This window comes from Xiphias gladius, chromosome 20 (genome assembly GCF_016859285.1).
Source record: "Xiphias gladius isolate SHS-SW01 ecotype Sanya breed wild chromosome 20, ASM1685928v1, whole genome shotgun sequence".
Taxonomy (NCBI): domain Eukaryota; kingdom Metazoa; phylum Chordata; class Actinopteri; order Istiophoriformes; family Xiphiidae; genus Xiphias; species Xiphias gladius.
This window is the reverse complement of record NC_053419.1, coordinates 6,176,819-6,192,894: the sequence shown is the minus strand read 5'-3', so window position 1 is coordinate 6,192,894 and position 16,076 is coordinate 6,176,819. Positions and strand designations below refer to the sequence as shown.

At 39.4% G+C, this 16,076-nt stretch overlaps 2 protein-coding genes across 2 annotated transcripts; both read left to right on the top strand.

Annotated features, from left to right (window-relative positions):
• Nucleotides 1–654: 654 nt before the first annotated feature.
• Nucleotides 655–8,202, top strand: gtf3c5 (general transcription factor IIIC, polypeptide 5). The gene is made up of 11 exons (XM_040157914.1): nucleotides 655–1,041; nucleotides 1,792–1,990; nucleotides 2,174–2,369; nucleotides 2,680–2,863; nucleotides 3,245–3,349; nucleotides 3,918–4,032; nucleotides 4,211–4,291; nucleotides 5,056–5,144; nucleotides 5,379–5,461; nucleotides 6,634–6,776; nucleotides 7,772–8,202. The coding sequence occupies exons 1-11, from the start codon at nucleotides 838–840 to the stop codon at nucleotides 7,954–7,956; spliced, it is 1,584 nt and encodes a 527-aa protein (XP_040013848.1). The 5' UTR covers nucleotides 655–837; the 3' UTR covers nucleotides 7,957–8,202.
• Nucleotides 8,203–9,430: 1,228 nt separating this feature from the next.
• On the top strand, nucleotides 9,431–14,172 carry LOC120806597 (bile salt-activated lipase-like). Its single transcript, XM_040157913.1, has 11 exons — nucleotides 9,431–9,496; nucleotides 9,919–10,066; nucleotides 10,460–10,579; nucleotides 10,661–10,858; nucleotides 10,959–11,089; nucleotides 11,274–11,381; nucleotides 11,520–11,634; nucleotides 12,271–12,457; nucleotides 12,612–12,815; nucleotides 13,492–13,701; nucleotides 13,826–14,172. The coding sequence occupies exons 1-11, from the start codon at nucleotides 9,431–9,433 to the stop codon at nucleotides 14,007–14,009; spliced, it is 1,671 nt and encodes a 556-aa protein (XP_040013847.1). The 3' UTR covers nucleotides 14,010–14,172.
• Nucleotides 14,173–16,076: the final 1,904 nt, after the last annotated feature.

The window sequence follows — 16,076 nt, the reverse complement described above, 5'->3', positions numbered from 1 at the left end:
GTCTGTTGACAGTTTCTGGGAGGGACAGCACGCAAATCCTCTTTACTAAGGTCCTTCTGACAACAGTGGATGGCTCCTTCTGACAATACAAAGATACACTTTATGTAAATGTTAAAACGCCAACTCCTGTGTATAAAATAATAACACATAGGCAGATAATATAAACTTAATTTAAACTGTTGAAAATGTGTTTACGAGGATTCAGTGACTTGTATTGTTAAACTTTACTGGAGGTATACTTGTATCCCCGCAGCCAGCTAATGTCCTCCATTGACTGCATTTAGTTTGGTTATACACCGCCACCCTGTGGCCAGAAGCGCGTCAGCAAAAGCCAATTGATTTAACTACACTATGTACATCGAGTTTGCTGTGACACGTATATTTTTTGAAACTGCCAATAGAAGAAGCACATACAATAGAAGAGTCAGGAAAAAATAGACAACAAGAACGATGATATATCATTTGCATTATTTAAAATCAGTATTTAACAAAGTAATATTAAGATATATATAAAGAAAACAAAAGATAGAAGTAGAAAAGGGGACAGATTTCTAAATGTACTATTTTAGTGCTCTTTTTTTCACTTGAGTTAAGTTTACACATTGTTCGATATCGAAAGGAGTTAAACGGAGGAGACCGTTTTGGTTTAAGAAGTGCCCGCGGAACTCTATGTGTCTACACGAGTTTCCGACCGGCGTTATTTTGCACTTGGACACACACTCACGCTGCTGTAACTTTGAGCTAGTAGCGTTTTAGCGGGTTTTCTTTATGTGTCGTTTATAGTCTAACTTCAGTGATGACTGCTCTCGCTTAAATATCACTAAACGAAGAGCCAGAATGGCGGATTCCAACGAGCTGAAGCTGGATTTCACTCTGAAAGAACTGACTCTTTCCTGCCAGGGTGAGGATGTGGATGTGCCCGGCAGCTCGTCTGCCGTGGAGCTGCGGGACAACAAGCTGGTGTGTGTGGAGTATCCGGCGGTGGTCAGCAATGTGGCAAAGATGCTGGAGACTCTCGGGGGTGAGCAAGCAGTGTCCAAAGTAAGTAGACCACAGCTGGGACAGACTGCTGCAGCTATCAGGCCTGGGCTTCTATTATCGTGACTTTGTGTCCCTTAAAACAGTGTTAAATACTGATCGGTTCACAAAGTCTTCTTTAGACTTCATACGGTTGTACCTTACTCTGTAGTGTAGGGCTTTTCCTTGATGTGTGTTAAAATAGCTAAGACAAACGTACTTTATACTTTTATCACCATTGTTTATAAAATTTTATTATCATCCTAATATGTTGTAGTGCTGAGATCTTCGAACTTAAAATTACATGTGCGTAAGTTCAGGGTTTCAAAACGTGTGTCCACCCAACCAAAGATATGTTGTCTTTAAAGCTGTAGTTTTAAGCAGACTAGCAACAGCCTGGAGGCCCCAAACTACCAGGGGCCACCAAAAGCCCCAGGTTCACTGTGTGACAATTTGTTGGTGGTTACCAGAATAATGTGAACTTTTGGGAGGGGGAGGGGGGTTGCACTACTACAGTACATTAACTGCTAGGATGATGAGGGCCTTCACTGCTCTTGAATCTGTGTGCAGCAGGGGGTTGGTTTAATGGCCCTGGACTTGGATGTTGTGTCACACATTACACAGTTGGGCAGTAGGCCTAATGTCAGTTTGATTTTGAATAAGGTGAATTAAGGTGTTGATTGTCATCATCGCTGCTCTGGTCATAACTGTCGTCACTGCTGTGGTTAAACCGCACCAATCTGATAACTGTCGGGGTTTCCTGTTCATCCACAGACCTTTGCTCACCCCAACCGGCGGCTTGAGCTGCGTTACCGACCTCAGGACCCTTTCTGTCACTCTCTGTGTGGAAACCGCTTCCCCTCCAGCAACCTCCTCCTCAGAGTGCGACGGCGGGTGCGAAAAAAAGACCCCAAGGATGCTGAGATCCACATGGATGTACTGGGAGTTATAGGAACAACATATAAATTCCAAGGTTAGATCAAAAGTCCTCTCACTTGTGAAGTTTTTGGACATTTCAAAACCACAGAATGAGAATTTCAGTCATGTTCTTGTATTAAAGAGACATGATTTGAACAACTTAGAATAAAAAAAACTGACTGATATAGAAAAAAATTGATGAAGTTGGCGGCTCTGATTGCATCTTTGTTCTTTGCAGGGCTGGCAGACTTTCAGTGCCTCGCTGTGCATTCAGAAGGTGGAAAAGACATGTCCCTCTACGACAAAATCATACTACGCAAATCAGAGAATCAAGAGTTCTTTGAGCAGCCCATGCCTTACTTTCTTCCCCCGGCCATCTTCTCACGTCTCGACAGTCCTGTGGATTATTTCTACCGGCCCGACATCTATCAAAAGTCAGTAATGGCTCTGTGGGAAAAGCGTAACTTCCTGGTTCAACCTAATAGCTTTTGTAATTTGACCTTCTTTTGATTTTCTTGTAGCCAAACGTTGGGAACAGACTACATGATTTATACCATGATTATTACCCTGCTTTGACCACGATAACTAATACAGATATCCAGCATGGAAGCTGTGTTCTAAGAAATTTAAATGAATGTTTTTATACCTATTTTCTGATGTCAATACTTGAAACGCTATATTTTTAATTTCACTGTGATTCTAACGCAGTATATTTATTCTATCACCCCTCGATTCTGTTTATAGCCAGTTGCCTGTCAACAAGAAGAACTTTATCGGTCTGAATCGTGCTCGTCGGCCCCATAACGCCATTTTTGTCAGCTTCAGTGATCCCACTGTGCCCACCGACTGCCTCGAGGCGGCCAGGCTCAATTGGGCTCGAGTCTGCCTGAAGGAATCTGACAAAGACGCTGAAGAACAACTGAAAAAGGTTTGTGTGCTTCTGTGTTTATGGTCACTGGCTTCTGGGAGAACAACACACCCTCTGATTGTTAGAGTCATGTGCCTGCAAAAGGAGAATAGGAATAAGGAGGTGACGGCTCAGCCTGGCACAACTTTTGCACCTGTGTTTTAATTTCCTTCTGACACTTTAAATATTTTGGCTCACATAGTGCAGTGACTTCTGTCCCCAGTTATTTTTCCCATCAGGCCATTATCATCGGTGTTGCCAAACAATCCTAAACAACTAGTTTTCACTCCAGAAATAGCATCTGCTTGAAGCTGGAAAATGATGTTATGTAACGCACAGGTATGACATTCCATCTTTTTTCTGAGCTTTTATCTTATCTCAAACCAAACTTTATGTGCGTAGATGTTTGAGAGTCGGCCCATCTGGTCACGGAACGCAGTCAAGGCCAACATCAACATCCACCCTGATAAACTGAAACTCCTGCTGCCCGTCTTTGCCTACTACATGGTGAGCTGAGGGGACTGAATGTGCCTGGCAAACAGTAAGGTTGCATTTTAGGGGAAAAAAATATATGCTGTTCAGTGAATTTTTCCTGACGTCATTCAGATATATTTTGAAACAGCGAAGCTTAAATGAATATTGAACACTTGGCATACTTACTGAAGCCTCAGTGAGGAATTGTTCTGCAGTAGCTGAACAGAAAAAAATCCACACCGAAACCTATTAATTTGTAAAGATATGTGAAGCTTATTAAATTGCGTAGGTTGGTTTAGACTGTGGTGTTGACTTTACAGTAGATACAGTATGTAATGAAATCTAAAACCACAGCCCCAACACTCTCATAGAAGAGAAAAATTCTTCTTGGTCAGAGTCTTAAAAAATTGAATGCTATAAACTTCACAAAGGCAGTATTTATTGCAGGGCTGCTCTACTTGGATTATATTTTATCGTGTTCGTGTTGTGGTGTCCACTCTGTGTATTTGTAGAGTGATTCCTAGGGTCTGTTCTCTACTGTGACAGAATAACAATGCTCATTTTCCTAAATTTAAGTTAAAAGTCAGGCTTAATTTTGTAGGTGACAGGGCCGTGGAGAAGTCTGTGGGTCAGGCTGGGCTATGACCCCCGAAAGAGCACAGAGTCCAAGAAGTACCAGATGCTGGACTTCAGGATCCGCTGCAGCACCAAGCACGGTAAGAGCCTGAGGCAGGACAGGATCCCATTGTCAGTGAGTTTTTTCAGAGTTACTAGTAGTAACACCAGGATTTGGTGATATTGTGGAATATTATTTTCTCTAATTTGAGTCTTAATGCAAAGTCAAGACCTCTCTGCTTGACGCTGACTGCTGGTTCCTCTTTTTCCCACCTTTAGGCTATTCACTATCTGACATGCCAGTAAAAGCCAAGAGGAGTGCTCTTAACTATAGTCTGCCAATCACATTCAACAAAGCAGGTGAGTGGGTGAGATTATTTAGATGAATATGTTTACTTAATATGGAGGTCAACAGGCCTTTTTCACAGCAGACATTTTGACTTGTCATTGTTAAAAAAGCAGAGGTGTCACTAAAAACTTTAACAATGGTTCTGATCTCAGTGTCCCAGTTAAGACATGAAAGTGTGCCAGCAGGCACAACACCAGGAAGAAGCTACAGAAACAGTTAAATGGTATTAAATCGTCATCAATTTTTTTATTTACACCTCTATGTTTCCTGCAGTAACTTGTTACAGTTAGCTGCAGTAAAAGCACATAAAAAGATAAAACTAGGTACTCACAAGAGGCCCACAGCAAATGAGCTCACAGAGGGGACAAATGTATTCAAAGTCCCTTAAACATCATTAAATAACACCTCACCTCATAAAACCAAGTCAGCGAAGGGGGATTAAAAACATGTATTTCCAACCAGATTGTTGTTTCTGAGACAAGAGATGCCATAATCTGGGTAGTAGATTGAAGAAATCTGATTTCCCCAGCTAGATTTACACAGTTAACAGCTTTTTAATCAATAAATAAATGATAGGTGTGTGAGGAAAGCATTATTGCAGTTGGATGGAAGGAGAGATCATTACACGTAGCAATGCATCCTTATATTCAAAATAATGTCATCCAAAGTCCGACTCACGACTCAGGTCCTCAGTAATCTTCTACCACCGTGCTGCTTTGCCAAGGTAAACTGACCACATGTTGGAAAAACAGCCGTGTTTCTTGTGTTTTTCCAGGTCCCCAGCCAGCTAGTGTGATGGATCTTCCAGCTCAGGAGGGTCCAGGTGCCAGTCGAGATACAGTCCCAATCACATACCAGTTGAAGGTCAGTGAATGTCCAGAATTGGCGCGTTATGTGAAAACATAATTAAGGAGCATGACTGACTAGGTTTTGAACACGTTGCTGGAGGATTATAAGGGTTGTCTTATTAGTTCTGTGAAAGTTTCAAGTGGAAAGTGAAGGGGTTGGCTATCATATTGTCTTGTGAATAGCTTTCAATAGACAAAATCTGTACACTATCTGCTGCAATAAATACTGACCACTGTGTCATCTCCACAGGAGTCGTCCTACATTTTCAGAGGGGGCATGCTTCCTCCTCACAGACAGATGTTTTATCAGCTCTGTGATTTGGATGTGGAAAGGTACATTACAGTCTGGTGCATACACTACTTTCTTACAGAGTATTATTTTTCTTCTCAAATGCTTTAGTACCCTATCAAACTGATATCAGAGTGTGTGCAAGCACTGGAAATTCCTGAAAACTAAAAAAAGAAGGCCATAAATTGTCCCAAATATAATTAAAATAGTGTTTCAGGTCTTAGGCTCAGTTTTAAGGATCTTAAATAGTTTTGGTGACTTGTTTGAATATTTTTCATTGACTAAATTCGTCTCTTTTTTGACTGTAACTGGCAGGAAAAGGATCTTAAAATGTTCATTTTTGGGCACTTAGGTTGTGTTTTAAATGTCGCTTGATTATTTGAGATTATTTGAGCTGAACAGTAAGGCTCTTTTTTTGGATTCACAGATTTTCATTGGAAAATATCCAGACTTTTTGAAACCACATTTCAAGCCCAGATTTTGTTTCCACATATTGTAAATAAAAAAAAAATTGTTTTGTGAAAGATTTTCACATAGTTTTTTGAATTAATTAATTTTATTAAATTCAAAATACTGAGTCCTAGGAAGAGCCGGTCTAAAATTGTATCATTGGTTACATAGCGGTTGTAGTAGCCTGGTACCACAACGTGATAAAGCAAATATCAGAGAAGTGGTATCAGATCATTAGTAATATTGTAATGACAATGGTTATTTGTCCCTCTTGCTGTGGTTTGGAAGCAGTGGCAGAAGAAGTACCCAAGTCTGAAGTACAGAAGTATTAGCATCACAATATACTTGAAGGAGTAAAAGTATTCCATGCAGAATTATATCGTTAGAATTATATTGTTGGATTTTATTTATTGATGCATTAATGTGTATATCACTTTAATGTTGCAGCTTGTAAAGTGGGGGCTAATTTTAGTTACTTTTTATACCGCTGGGTTGCTTGTAAATCTTCTCCCAGTGATCAATGAGGTCTTATCTTAACCTATAATAATACTTCATAATTTATTTGTTGATTATATTTTGTATAATTAATCTGAGTCTGCAAAGTAACTAGTAACTAGAGTTATCAAATAAACGCAGTGTCGTAAAAACGACAATATTTGCCTCTGAATTACAAATACCCGGAAATTGACTTGTGCACAGTAATTGACTAAATATACCTACTTCCCACCACTGTTTGGGTTTAATGCAGCTATTTGTGTGTTTCCAGTATCAAAAAGGTGATTGAACAGAACAGCGGTAATGAACAGGTATGTAATGAGCGGGATGGCTGGTGTGTTCTCGGCACTACGGACAAGCTGAGGGACATGATATCAGCCATGATCAAGAAGGTTGTCCGAGCACAGAAACCAGGTAAGGAAAATGTCCTTCAAAAAAGAATGACATTCAGGGACACTTCTTGGACACCATGTCCTGTTTGTGAGCACTCTTAACTACTCAGACAGTTAAACTGATAAAGCACTTTCCTCTTACAGGAAAAGGCTTTCTTTGCTTTGTGTAATTTTTCATACTCGGTTTCTTTCATTGGTCAAGTGGCTCCAAACCTTATAGGCTTGTGGGCCCTCAAGTGAAGCAATGGACACTTATGACTCCTCATCACACTTCATGGCCTTAGTGTGGACGTGAATTGTCAACGGCTCAACCGAGGAGCATGCTAACACGCTAAACTAAAATACTGAGCATGGTAAACATTATACCTGCTAAGCATAAGCAAGTTAACGTTGCTGTGGGCATGTTAGCATGCTGACATTAGCATTTAGTTCAAAACACTGCAGTGCCTCAGTACAGTCTCTCAGAGCTGCTAGCAAGGCTGTAGATTCTTAGTCTTGTCTCCTCTGTTTAATTTGCCCGAAAGAGGTGAAAGTATCCAGCATTTCACAAAAAAAGCTGAACATAATTTTGTGTCATGTTTTTCTGTCTTATCCCATCAATCATTTTGTGACTTGTCATATTGATATTTCTCGATGCCCACATTCTAATCTAAATGACTATCTAATAATGTACTTGACAGTAATTTTTGAACAATATTTCATTTTTACAAAGATGAAGGACTGATTGTTTTGTTACCAGTCAACTACAAGTCGGTGTTCATGGGATATGTAGTTGTTGAATACTTACACAATGACCACTGTCGAAGTAGAAACAAATTTATATGATGATATGGGGAGAAAACCCCAGAACACTGTGAAAAAACTCTGTATTTTCTATACACTGATTAGGTTAGTGGAACAGGCTAGATAAAAAAGGGGGCAGGACTTTGGCTCCTATAACAACTAAACACCTTGTTGAAAACCGTGTTAACTAGTAGGTCTATTGGTCTGTTAGCCGATGTTATTTCTCTCCCTCAGCATTGCCAGAAACCCCCAAGAGAAGCAGACGCAAAGGCCCAAGTTTAAAATCCTCAGTGAGAGATGTGGATGCAGAGGAAGAGGAAGAGGAGGACGGTGAGAATGAGGAAGATGACGATGATGAATTTCAGCCGTCTGAGGGAAGTGAAAATGAGATGGAGACAGAAATTCTCGATTATATGTAACAAAGGACAACCATTTTGATGACATGTCTTGACTGTTAAATATTTTTGCATTATTTGTTTCTGTAAAATGTGAAGTGACTTAGTTAATTGTAAATAAAAACAGAAATGTTTCTAGTGATTTGTGTGAGAACTCGATCATCCTTATAATTAAGTCTTAATACATGTTGACTTAAATTTGTCAGGGATGTTAATCAAGATGTAATCTTTCTTCAGATCATCAAATAACATTAAAAATCATGACTCTTACCTGTCGAATAAGAGGTTCTGTGTCTCTATGACCAACTATATGTCTTCTTTTTCTCCTGCTGAGTATGGTGTGCCTCATGGGTCAGTTTTGGGACCAGTTTTATTTTCCCTATACATGCTTCCTATAGGACACATCATTCATAGGCATGGTGTCTCTTTTCATTGCTTTGCTGATGATGAAATGCAAATGAACCTGCCCGTTAGATCCCCTGACCCTGGAATTCAGAGTTCACTAAATGGGTGCCTAGCTGATGTCAAAAACTGGATCAAAACATTTTCTCCAGCTGAACTGGAAAAACATTAAGCAAGGATTCACTTTTGAATTGGCTACAGCAGTGTGACTTTGAGTCCAGTTGGACAGCTGTGTCAACGTAGCAGGGGATAGCTTCCTGATACCCATTGAAAAAGTCTGAAAATCACCTCTCAATGGTTAGTCAAATAAACCTTCTCTATGTAAACATGCATGTCTGACTAATTTAACTCTTTGAATGCCTCAAAAGTATTTTAAAGCCAAATGAAAGCCTGACACAAGACCATAGGCTGTCACCAACCGAAAACAGGTTTTTCAAAACAAATTTATCGTCATCATTCTACTTGAGATGTCTTTAATTACTGAATTCTAAACAAATTCACATGTCCAATCATGTTTTCAAGAAAATAAAGTTATTTTATATTTCACCTTTTATATTCCACATCATGAACAAGTAAAACAGGTGTAGTGGCTGACAGCTACAAGGTTCATATAAACCTTGGTGGTTGTCCTTGGTGAATGTCCAAGGACAAAGGGAGTCTTTGAAGTTTTTTATCAAATGAGTATCTCATTTCCCATGATGTTTGTAGTCAGAATTTTTCTCACCTAACTAGACCTAACTCTCCCACTGCATGTAACAATACAGTAAGCATTCTAACTGGTCACTGTTGACTTCATCATCAGGCTCAACAATCAATGTCCAGTGAAAACACCCTCATGTCCTGTACTGAGAAAGCTGTGAAAATTGTCTTTAATTTGATAATTTTTTTTAAACCAAAGAGGTTTGAATATGTTTTTAATGTAATCCACAGTAAGTATTGAGGGAAATTGCTGTGGAGACAGGGTTGATAAGCATTATGTATTACATAATAGTGAGAAAAGCAGGCCCACAGACTGCACAGTGGTCACGTGTTGTTTAGGGGAGGGATCCCCTTTATAAAAGTCTGGTGGACAATCAACCTGGTTATCAGTTAGGTCATGATGGCAAAGCTTGGGATTTTGGTTGCTGTTGCTGTGTTTTTAGAGACGGTCTCTGGGGCTTCTGTAAGTATCAAAACAAATGTATTTTTATAGAATAAAAAACAAAAAAATCTGTTAAAGTATTCAGTATGTAAAAAAATGCTATCATGTTTGCATCCACTGACCTTAAATTCAGCTACTACTCTTAATTAAGAAAATCAATGATAGATAAACACTATTGGAACAAAGGTCTATATGTCTCTGTGATTTCATATTTCTAAATTATTACTAGTAAAGCATTCTTTGAATTGCTGTGTTACATGATGGTTTGATTCACACATATTCCTTTTTTTCCCCCAAAACATGCCAAACTGAAACTGAGAAATCAAACCTAAATGCTACATGCCAAATGCATTAGGTCTATTGCCATGTTTAAATGAATACACTCATTCAAACTTTTTGGTGGACTACCACATCAAGGTTTTTTTTGTGCTTCATGTCTGTAGCTTGGGGTGGTGTACACAGAGGGAGGGATGGTGAAGGGCAAGAACATTCGTCTTGGTTTCCGCCGTCACATGGACGTCTTCAAGGGAATTCCCTTTGCTGACATTCCTGGGAGGTTTGAGAAACCAAAGCGTCACCCTGGCTGGGATGGTGTGTAGACTGACTGAACTTCTCACCTACTGGGTTTTACATTCAAACTTTTAACTAAAAAGTATAATCGTGCGTTGTTGCTCAAGGACTCAAAGCACAAACAAATGTAATTTATTTTAGCAACAAGAGCCACAACCCCAGCAGCCAATTCTGCCAAACTTTCTCTTTTAATTTTACTGACTGAAAAAGTTTTACCTTTGCTTATCCAGGCAATATTGTTCATTATTGTTTTAGTAGGAGCATGGCATCTTGGTCTAATTGTGTTAGCTGTAGAGGTAAATGAGCATCAGCTAAAGGCCTAAACTGTATGAAGTAAGGTGCCATGAAAACATACATAAATTATCCTGGTTATTTTCAAGTCTTACACTGCTCTTACACTGTGTCTTTTGTCAGGCATCCTGGAAGCAACTGAATTCAGGAAAAGATGCCTTCAGCTGACCCTTCTCATGACTGATACCAGAGGTAGTGAGGATTGTCTTTACCTGAACATCTGGGTCCCACATAGACGCACAGGTAAACACTGAGGGAAGCCCACAAAGTATCATCCATTCTAGATCAACACTACAACTGGCTCTAATTCTCTGTGGTCTCTAGTTTCCAAAGGTCTGCCTGTCATGGTCTGGATCTATGGAGGAGGCTACCTGGCTGGAGGCTCGATGGGTGCAAACTTCCTGGACAACTATCTGTACAGCGGGCAGGAGATTGCAGACAGAGGAAATGTTATCGTGGTGACACTGGGATACCGTGTGGGAACTCTGGGCTTCCTGAGCACTGGAGACTCTAGTTTGCCTGGTAGATGCCAGATTATTCTTTCACAACAGCAAGACAATTGCATTAAGCCTGGTAGATGTTGACCCTGCCAGTTTTCTAAATTGTTCCATCTTTTTGTCAGGAAACTATGGTCTTTGGGACCAGCAAGCTGCCATTGCTTGGGTGCACAGGAACATCCGCTCATTTGGAGGAGATCCTGACAATGTCACCATCTTTGGAGAGTCTGCAGGTGGAGCTAGTGTCAGCTTCCAGGTGAGAAGTTTTTTTTCTGGACATTTAGCTCATCGTGTGCATTTATCCGTTAAGGCGGAAACACCTGAGAGGTTGCATGAATCATTGAAATAGATGATGATAAAATGCATAATTTGTACATAAGAGTCTAACCTCAATTAAGGAATATACTAAAACGTCTGTTTTTCTGTCTGTCTGCCCACAGACACTCACACCCCACAACAGAGGGCTGTTCAAGAGAGCCATCTCCCAGAGTGGGGTTGCCCTTTGCCCATGGGGCGTCTCCAAGAACCCCCGCAGAATCGCTGAGGAGGTACATCACACACAGCTTCACTGAAATGTTTTACTTTTTCTATGGAACTTTGAACCCTCTTTTTTGGAATAGTTAATAGGCATGTAAAGGTGGACATATTTCTTCTGGGAAAAAATTGAAAATGTTCCCTCTCCCCAGGTTGCTCTGAAAGTCAACTGCCCCACCGATCACAATATGGCAGCCTGTTTGAAGATGAGTGATCCTCGGCTCCTAACGTTGGCCAGCACTATCAATCTGTCCACCTCACCCGATAGTAAGGACTGCACTCCACACAGTCTAGTTTACATTTTCATTTTAGACATAGTGTCACTGCTTCATACCACAGCAACGCACAGTGAAGTAAAATTTTGTCTTTGCCTTGATTAGTGACCAAGCCAAAATTGATACTGGCAGTGTATTACGTTCGTTGAACACCTGCCAGAAGAGAAGCTATTTTACCGCTACTGTACTATGACTACTTTATCTCTCTGTATGGTATGCCAGATGTGTACTAAAGGTGTAAAATGACGTGACGGTAAGCCACATAGACAGTAAGTGTGTTTCAGTCCAGCTGACTGAATGTACATTTTGAATTTGAGCAATAAAAAACGCTGGAAATGGCAGACATTTGAAAAAAATTCAAAATATTGTAAAAAAAACTTTTTATGCTTGGCTAAAGTGGAAAAATTGATGTATAAATAAAAGTAAAATGTGAAAATGCAAGGTCACCTTGTTGCACCCTCTTTTTCTGTAGTGGTTTGTCTATGCATGTATATAAAGTGTGAATGAATGTTTGTCTTTAAAAGGCAACAGCAGATCTGCAAATAAGCAAATTAGAATGCCAGTTATGTATAAAACATGCAGTTAGCATATTTTATATTAAGTGTCCGATTGTATCTACCTCTGTTAGATCCTGTAGTAAAGAACCTTGTTCTGTCTGCTGTGATTGACGGCGACTTCCTGCCCGATGAGCCTTATAACCTGTTCCACAATGCCGCTGACGTCGACTACATCGCTGGAGTCAACAACATGGATGGACACATCTTCACTGGATTAGATGTTCCTTCAATCAATTCCCCCCTGGTAGACACCCCTCTGTGAGTTCAAGCCATTTGATAAGTGAGAAACACTGACAATTCTGCAATGGATCTACCCAGAGCAACATACCATACTTTTATGAGAACGGTGGAGCTATAAACATTTTTGGTGGCAGAGAGACCTAACTTTCAAACATTCTCTTCCCAATTGCAGTGAGGATGTGAAGAGACTCCTGGGTTCATACACTCAAGAGAAGGGCAAGGCTGGTTTGGACTACGCCTACTCCGTATACACTTCAGACTGGCCATCAAATCCCAGCAGGGAGACTGTCAAGAAAACAATTGTGGCCATTGGAACAGACTACATCTTCCTGGTTCCTACACAGGCTGCCCTCTACCTTCATGCTGCCAACGCTACGTGAGAACAGGATCTTGCAATACGGATATGCTTGTCATTTTATTTATAAGCCCTTTCTTTCCCCTCATTGCTTTAGAATATCTGGGGAATAAAAGTAGGGAATAATTTTTCTCTAACTCCATAACTCCAAGGTGGCAATGCTAGGAAAATAAAGAAACAATGATATATATATATATATATATATATACGCAGACGGTGCTGCGAGCTAAAGTGGTGTCTTTGCAGTAAGTTGAAAATACTTTGCTGTAAAGTTAATAAAAAATGACCCCATCTTTTTCACTTTTCAATATAACTCTAATAATATATATATATATATATATATATATTGATATAAATTGGAGACACACCACAATTAATGACAATTAATTAGTCATTAAACTCAATTACAATAATGTTGTTAATAAACACTCCAGCATTATAAAATATATTTATAAATATTATAAATATTATTACACAATCCATTCTTATAAGCCATGGTTACCGTATGGAAAAACAATAGCTTGCACAACTACACCTTTTGTCATTTTTACTGGACTCCTGCATTGGCCCTGATTTTGGATTTTCTTAGACTTAATAAGAATTCAGCTTTTAGAATGCTATTTTTTTTCTTTCTTTCTTTTTAACTCTCTTTGGTGTTGTCATTATCACATCCTTATCTTTTCTTGTCTCACCATAGAACTGGCCGCACCTACTCTTACCTCTTCTCTGAGCCCAACCGTATGGCTGGCATTGGCAGGCCGTACCCTAGCTGGGTGGGAGCTGACCATGCTGATGACCTTCAGTACGTGTTCGGAAAGCCTTTCACCACACCACTGGGATACTGGCCTCGTCACCGTGATGTCTCCGGCTACATGATCGCCTACTGGACCAACTTCGCCAGAACTGGGTATGATTCTGCAGAAACAAGACATGAGAGCATCGCAGAAATTAAATAAACTTGAATCAAAGACTGAAATAGAAAACTAAAAGTGCTCCAATTCAGTCGCCCTGTGTTTTGCTAATGTCCACAGAGATCCCAACAAAGGAGAGCTGAGTGTGCCTGTTACCTGGCCCAGATTCACCAGCACTGGAAACCCGTACCTAGAGATCAATTCTAAGATGGACAAGAACTATGTGAGAGAGAAGTTGAGAATGCGTTATGTGCATTTCTGGACCAGTGACCTGCCAAACCTTCCCACAGTCATCTCAGAATGAAGAGCTTTTGCATCTGTGCAATGGCATTATGGACCTGCAGATCTAAAGTATCACATCAGTATTGGCTCATGAAAAATAAATTGATGTTTAATACATTTAATATTTTTTGATTTTATTAGGTAATTGTTCTTTGCCTCTCTGAATTTACAATATACCTGAATACTGCTAAAAAAAACTAACTTTTCCTGTACGGCACCCGAATTTTGTGTTTGTTTGTATTTTTGGCTCTGCGATGATAACAGACACTACTTCTATAATAATAAATTTTGGTATTGAGCTCCTTAAATGTACAGAACTAAAAAATTATAATGGTGCAGAAGTGTGTGTTAAATGAATAATGCGAAATAACCAAATCAAAAAAGACAATAAAAAAAAAAATAGACATTAATGTATTTTATTATCTTGGTATTCAAACCAAACTGCCATTTTGTTACCAGTCCATCTGTGGTAGCTAGCATACAGTTTGCCTAATGAATGAATGAATGAATTCAAGTTTATTAAAAATGTCAGTTGACTTTTAAGGCAGTTTGCTTATTAAATACATGAAAACATGCAACAAGGTGGAAAAATACAGGAAATTAAGAGAAGGCTAAGGCGATCATTTCTAAAGCGCAAATTAAGAGTCCAATGTTTTACCGTGTCAGGACATGAAAGATATACACGCATTTCAGACAAGGCTTCCAGAGGTTATTTTCATTGCTAAGATACAGATGCTTAACAAAGAAACAAAGGAGAGGCTGTGTTTAATTAACCCAAGACAAGTAATTGAGACAATCAAGAATATTAAATGAAGACTGTGACTAGCTAGCTTAGGTGACAGGGCTAATGCTGGCAAGCTGCCTGGCTGCCAAATAAGCTAACTTACTGGCCAGCGTGTGTCCTGCTCCCAGTCTCGGTTGACTATTTTCTACTGTTACTAATCTAATGTGTAATGTTGTCAAACAAAGAACCAGGAACTACAGATTAGTTTAAGTACAATAAGTGGATTGGGACAACCAGCTAACATAGCAAACACACAATTTTAAAAAGTCAGTATAGCAAGGCTGTGGTCTGTCTGCTGATACTGCTAAACCTACCTCTTCAAGAGGAGAAGAAGATTGTGTTTGTATTTACAGGTGCAGTTTAAATTATCCTAAGCAGTGATTTACTAACTTCACCGACAGCCGAGTCGTTAGGCCCCTTGTTTTTCTTTAACTAGGGAGGACTAGACTAAGTCCTTTTTGCTTACAAGAGGAAAATATGTGCTGCTTTTGGTGACCTCTAACCTTTCCTCCACCAGCTGTGAAGCCTAAGGGTTGGCATTAGGGTGATCCTAATTAGAGGATAATTAAAGTGAAGTATGCATTTTGTATAAATTATTTTTTTTCCTGAATTTGTTCAGCATTATGTATTCAGAAAACCCTCGGTTAAGATTTTCTCTCTTGGCTTTTCTTAAAACACAAATTTTACTTTTGTATTTTTGTATACTGGCAGAGCTATTTTCAAAAGGTGCTGCTAAGTGATGGTCCATTTATGTTCAGGTCAGATGCTCCAAGTGTGGCAAATTAGACTTGTCTGCCAAACAGCAGCTGTACTCATTAACTGTGTCAAACCCAGAAAACACACAGCCAAACTCAAACTTTGTTATAATTGTGATAAATGATTAACATTTAATTTGTAAAAGGAACTGTTTAGTAGCCAACCTTTATACTGTTGTTATACTTCATTAACTGGTAATGACATACGATTAAAGTGACAGCTCAAAGTAGGGATGTCCCATCATGTTTTTGGTCCCGATGCTGAGTTATTTATCACTGAGTATCTGCAGATACAGAATAATTTTTAGCTATTATTTTTTTAAGGTGGCACAGCTACCTTGTCCTTCATAAAATAACTAAACCAACTGACATGTTTAATTCCTGAATAGCTCTGCATTAATAGAAAACATCACAGGTTTCCTTTGAGGTTCTCCTGAAATATTTTTTTATATTGTCCTACAGTGTTATTGTAGGAGTGTCTGTGTGGATCTGTTATGGCAGGAACACTAATACTAAATCTCAAATCCATTTGTCAACAAATAGCAGCACT

Bases quoted from the DNA above. Each gene is read 5' to 3' on its own strand.
- gtf3c5 (XM_040157914.1), top strand. From the start codon at position 838: ATGGCGGATTCCAACGAGCTGAAGCTGGATTTCACTCTGAAAGAACTG. The intron at 1,991-2,173 runs GTTAGATCAAAA...TGTTCTTTGCAG, and splicing joins AACAACATATAAATTCCAAG to GGCTGGCAGACTTTCAGTGC. The intron at 4,292-5,055 runs GTGAGTGGGTGA...GTGTTTTTCCAG, and splicing joins AATCACATTCAACAAAGCAG to GTCCCCAGCCAGCTAGTGTG.
- LOC120806597 (XM_040157913.1), top strand. From the start codon at position 9,431: ATGATGGCAAAGCTTGGGATTTTGGTTGCTGTTGCTGTGTTTTTAGAG. The intron at 11,382-11,519 runs GTACATCACACA...CCCTCTCCCCAG, and splicing joins CCCGCAGAATCGCTGAGGAG to GTTGCTCTGAAAGTCAACTG. The intron at 12,816-13,491 runs GTGAGAACAGGA...GTCTCACCATAG, and splicing joins CTTCATGCTGCCAACGCTAC to AACTGGCCGCACCTACTCTT.